Here is a 6,000-nt window from a genome sequence, read left to right on the forward strand (position 1 = left end):
TCCCTATAAAAAAGAAAAATATATAAATAATAATAATAATAATAATAATAATAATAAATAATAATATGCACATTTACCTACAAACAAATGTGCATTTATTATTTTTAATAAATGGTAAAGATATCCTTTAAGGTGGTCTTTAGATCCTTATAGTAACAAAAAAAAAAATAAGCAATAAGACTGCTGGACAAAAAGCTGCTTAACATTAAAGCGGAGTTCGGGCCTCAAATACCTTTAACTGAAAATACCCCTATAATACTAATCCATCGCCCTTTACAGAACCGCTATTCTCATACTTACAAGGTGTACAGTATTGGATTTTAGTCAAAATCTTACTTCTAAAAACGCTGTCTGGGCGCAGCCATCTTAGACATGGGCATCTGAATCCGCAGTGTAATCTGCTGTGTCCTTCTACCTGATTCCAAGGAGTGTTCTGGGAGTTCTTCCTGATACCAGCCTCCAGGGAGTGATGACAAACAGCTCCCAGGATGCAATGCAAAGGCGAAGTGATGTCAGTGGCCGTGGCCATAGAGGGGGGAGAAGGAGGAAGTACAATCAAAAACCCCCCGAAAAAAAAATTGAAAATGCCCAATTGTTGATCAGCATAGCGAGCACTCCAGGAATCACTTAAGTTGCAAAATAGGCCGGAACTCCACTTTAAGTAGTGCAAGGAGCATCGTGTCATTTATCATGGGCTCTAGAGGCCCTGAGCTAGGTCAGTTTTATTCAGTTAGTGGGGTGGCTCCTATTGTCAACAAATGAACAGAAATGTAAGGAATATACTGGTGTATATACCCCGCGCCACGTGTTTATAAATAAGTGAATAAATAATATATGTTTGTGATTATACTTAAGTGAATAAATATATTAAAATTGTGTATATTGGTAGCAGCTGCTATAGTAAAAATTTGTGTGCAGGTAAGTAGTCTAAAAGGCTACATATAGCGCTTACTTTAAAAGGTTATAATAAAAGCAAATATATTAAACTTCATAAAATTAATATATAGCAAATATAATGTATAGAGTAATAAATTAATAGATCATATTCCATAAAGCATTATTAAATATAAAGTCCAAAATTCAAAAAAAATGTCCAATATAAATATAAAGTGAATCCTTAGTGCAAACATTTCCAAATAAAAGTTCCAATAAATGTGCAATATAGTGAGTCCTTTGTGCAAAAATTCTCGTAAGATATTTATTCTTTTGTTTCCGAACATGTGCGGTCTTGATCAAACAATTTTTTGGAACAAATAGTATACAAAATTACAATAAAATCATTTGTTCTGAAATCATTCAAGAAAAAAAAAAAAAAAAAGAAAACTTAATGCTTGTTCCTTCGGATATATTTGCATCAACGGTCGTCATCTGCTCACGAAAGCGGTGTACTAATGTATAGAATAATTGGGCGATCACTCTGAATAAGTTTGTTTCCGGAAAATAGTCTCATCGTGTGTACAGGCCTTTAGCCTCTGAAGAAATGTCTCTTACAAACAGGAGGAAAAAGATGTAGGACAAAGTCCATAAAGAAGAGACAGATCAGATTTGTCACTTTTGGTAAACTTTTACGTTAAGTACACATTATTAGGTTAGACAAATCCCAGCTGGCAGACTAGCCAAATCACTTAAATTCAAGATCACTTCTCACATGTAGAATTTCCCGTGCTTTTAGAATAGTTCAGCATCCCTCATCAGAAAAGGCATCAGTTTAAATAAACATTCACAGAAGAGCTAGTGACTCTTGAGTCAGCACACTGTCCACCGCTTTCAATGGTGACTGCTTCTGAGACAGAATCCAGATGAAGCGCAAAAGGCACAGCATTTCTGTTTTTCTATACTCAATAGTTATGTAAATATGATATAAAAAGGTGTAAAAGACCAGTTATGCAGCTCCTCTTACCTAGAACATCTTCGTAGTCCACCAGCTCGAACCACACTACAGCTACTGATGTCCATACTCCCAAGAGCGCGATCACCATGAACCAGGTAAAGAACGAGCTACCGGAGAGGCCTCCTTTCTTCCCATTGTTGGCACTGGACTTTGCATCTAAAAAGAATGAAAGAAGGGGAGTTTTAATACAATCAATTTAGGCATTAAATAAACCATTTCTGGTGTTAAAAAGAGAACCTAAAATATCTAACATTACCATTAATTAGAAAGTAACAGTGATCTCCAATGTATGTGGAGAAGAAACCAATCTTGTTCTCAACCCTTGGCTGCACAGAGTGCAAGCTGTAGGCAAGCCTAATGTAAATAGAGCAATATTAACACTGTCCTGGACCTATGGAGACAGCTCTCAGATCACAGGTAATGTAAGGGAAAAGGCAGAGGTACCCATTATATGTGTAAAGTTGCTTGGCAGCCTTGGATATATTAATAGGGTGAATTTGTTTTAGAATTATCCTTGGGTCGGTCCATGTAAAAAAAAAAAAAATTATTTATCCATCTATCTATATAAATAAAATGTTATTATACTGTTTGGCAAAATCATTCTCAGGCCTATATTTCTAGAGACCTCTAGTAACAATTCCTCAATGGAGTTCACAGTTTACTTCCCTGGTTCATGAACTCCGACCACTGCAATTGTGTTCTCCATTATATTAAAGAAAAAAAAAAAAAAGAATTTAAACAGTAAAAGTGGCACTAAGCCTATGTTTACACTAGAATGCAGTGTGGGAAACCCATGTTCGTGACAGTTTCCCACACTGCATTCAGATTGTACGGCTCTTGCAGTCTGCAGCAGGTGTCAGTGCAAAGATAACGACAGTACAACCACCAGTCGCCAACCACCGTGCATTTGCCTGCACTGGATCGCATGGTACAAAATGACCATGTGCTCCGGTTGTAGTGTGGTTCCAAAATTGATGAATGCACGACTTTGGTGCAATGCAGTGCCATTTGAGCCCATTCCTTCTGAAATCCATGCGCACCGCACTGAATTGCATGCAAATTGAACAGGCATGAGGTGTAGTCCATTGTGTAAACCGAGGCTTAAAGCAAAACATACAAACAGAACTGAATGACAAAATTTAAAAGCGGAGTTCCATCCAAAAGTGGAACTTCCACTTTAAGGACTACTGACCCCTTGACATGCCACAAGGCATGTCATTTTTTTTTTTTTTTCCCGCAGGGAGGGTACTTAGTTCTGACAGGTACCCACTTCCCCTTAGGCGGCTCAAGTGGAAGTTCTCCTCTCCCCCACGTCAGATCCCAGAAGATTGCCCGGCCATTCAGGACACACAGCGCGACTCAAGCATGCACAGTGCGCACCATGCTGTGAAGTCGCAAGCTGTCGCAGCCAGGTGCCCACACTAGTGATGCCTGTAAGAGGAGAGGGAGAGAAGCAAGGCTTTGGCCGGCCGCATCGCTGGATCGTGGGACAGGTGAGTGGGTTTATTAAAATGTCAGCAGCTACTATTTTTGTAGCTACTGACTTTTAATAAACCGGAAAACTGGAACTCCACTTGTCTGCTGATCAGGACTAATTCATGAGAGACTGGAAAAAGCAATACAAGGGGTACCGTCCATTGCAACCAGTAAAAAGGTAAAATGAAATGAGGAACTTGATTTTAAAATTTGAGTGAGGGGGAAGGCTAAAGCTTAAACACACGGATGTATAAGATAGATAATTAGCGTTACTCAGACTAGTCATATAGACAGGAGTAGAAGGTCAGATGATCCGATTTCCAAAAACCTCTTCTAAAAAATGTATGCACTGAGCAGACACCCATAAACCTAGAAAATCTCAAGGGAGGAATATTGATTGACTAGGAAGATCAATTGCAAACAATTCACTCTAAAACCGATTTACTTTTTTTGCAGTTTCGATCACCTGGAACAGATGTCACTAGAACAGATTTCCCCTCACATAGCACAACATTCTGGATTTCACTTTATGACAATAGTCACCAGTATAGAGACGGAGCATCTCCGAATGGGGACACAGACAAATAAAACCCTGAAAACATCCTTCACCTTTAATGCCTTGAGAGGGTGCAAGGCCAACAGTAATACCAGGAGAATCTAAAATAGCAAAAATGACCAGCATAACAAAAAGTTAAAGACCTCAAATCTTTATTATGGTCTTACCTGTAATGACACAAAACAAAAAAAACAAACAAAAAGAAGGAATTTAAACCAATTTTTTTGCCGTTAAGGCTCCATGTACACGGGACGCTGGAAATGGCCGTTTAGGAGCAGTTGGGCGTTTTTTTCAGAAGCCCCTGAACCCACCTACATGTTATCTTATCTGTCCATGTACACCAGGTCGTTTACAGTCATTTGCAGGCAGTTGCGTTCAGGGACTGTTTTTAGAACGCAATTATTTGCATTCGAACGTGTGTTTCCCGGCGTTTCAAACGCACAAACGCGTCCGAACGCGATGACCCGCGTTTAGCGTTCGCGTTTTTCCATTTTAAAGGGGAATAATTGTTTTGACCTCTAGGAACGCTTCTAAACGCAAACGCCCGCAAACGCTGCTAAACGCCCGCTAAACGCGGGTACAAACGCGACCGAACGGACGTTTCAAACGTCCTAAAAATTCCAGCATTCAAAAGGGACTTTTAACAACGTCCCGTGTACATGGAGCCTAAGAGTGCAGGATCACAAAAAACAAAACAAAACAAAAAAAAAAACCCATAAAAACAAAAAACAAACACATTACATACTCTCCCCCCAACTCTACACCAAGAATTGAGCGAATAAAGACCACTGACCATTAAGTTCTTGTGTCCGCTCTGAGGACAGAGCAGTGCCTGCCAGTCATCGCTCTGTACTCTGCCCCTCCAGAATTCACTGGAGTGCCCGACTTGAGGGTCCGAAGTGACTGGCTCAGGCTCTTGCCTGAGCCAGCTGGCAGTCAAACATCTGGTCAGATCCCAACATTGTTGGGATCCCAGCAGAGCCTGGAAGGGCTCTGTGACATCAGCTGACAGTGGGCTAAATCTGGGTCACAGGGGTGAAGAACCAAGTGCACTCCTGGGACCCAAAGGAGAAGTATAGCCACAATAGTTTTGGTATTAATGGAAGAATAGTGCCTCATTGATGGTGTCAGTAGGGGGAATGGTGCCACATCATTGGTGTCAGTTGGTAAAATAGTGCCCCAAGGGCTAGATAAAGACGAGCAAACTTGGCAAATGGCCACATCCAGCCCCTGGGGCCGTAGTTTTGAGACCACTGGCAGAGCAATATCAGATAGATTAAGGGCTGACTTATACAAGAGGTTTTGTTCCCTACACGCTATTATCAATTTAATTAGCTCATCTGCATTTTCTAACTTGTTCCTCCATTAGAAAACTTGTGATGGCAATATTACTCCCAGTTCGAAGATGACAGCTCCCAGAGAGACAAAACCCACAACTGTGCTCTCCTTGAAAAGAATGAAGACAATGTGTATCCTGAAAACAATGCAGTCTTTTCATCACCAACAACTGTAGCCAACAGCATTGTATCCTTTCCTACACGTCAAGGACACAAAACACAACATGCCTGAGCTGATAAAATTATCCAAAGAAACTAAAATTCAGAAACAAAAAGGAGTATTGATTTACCAATTCTAATACTGCCTTCTCGCTGGCATTGACCAGCAAAAAAAAAAAAAAAGTGAATGTTCCAGCAAGGCAAATTTTATTTCTGCATCCGTAGCAATCCTTACCCTCTAATAAATGCATCACCTTTTACATTTTTTACACTGCAGCCATTAATTGATGCGTTTAGGTAATAAAAGCCAGCATCGTCAGTTCAATGTACTGTAGCGGCAGCGCCACCACAACACATTGGCTGCAATTATGCCACTTGCAGTGCTGTCACCGCTCAAAGTCTGCTAGAAGTAGAACCCACCAGTGACGTCAGAATCTCCCACTCCACTCCGAAGTTGACCGACAGCATAGTACCCCCTGTGCCATGCTCCAGAGAAAGTAGTCATTTGACTACATGACATCACAGTAACAACCTGACTATTGCATTAACCCTTTCTTGTAGGGCTTATGAGGTAGAATCAT

At 40.4% G+C, this 6,000-nt stretch overlaps 1 protein-coding gene across 1 annotated transcript in view; it reads right to left on the reverse strand.

Moving 5' to 3' along the window:
• ASPH (aspartate beta-hydroxylase) overlaps positions 1-6,000 on the reverse strand; it is a 396,229-nt gene that overhangs the window by 326,823 nt on the left and 63,406 nt on the right. Inside the window, exon 2 of the mRNA XM_082258996.1 lies at positions 1,901-2,047. Coding sequence (XP_082115122.1) covers positions 1,901-2,047 — 147 coding nt within the window. The remainder of the gene's footprint in view (positions 1-1,900; positions 2,048-6,000) is intronic.

Source organism: Pelophylax lessonae, assembly GCF_965119305.1.
Source record: "Pelophylax lessonae genome assembly, chromosome: 5".
Taxonomy (NCBI): domain Eukaryota; kingdom Metazoa; phylum Chordata; class Amphibia; order Anura; family Ranidae; genus Pelophylax; species Pelophylax lessonae.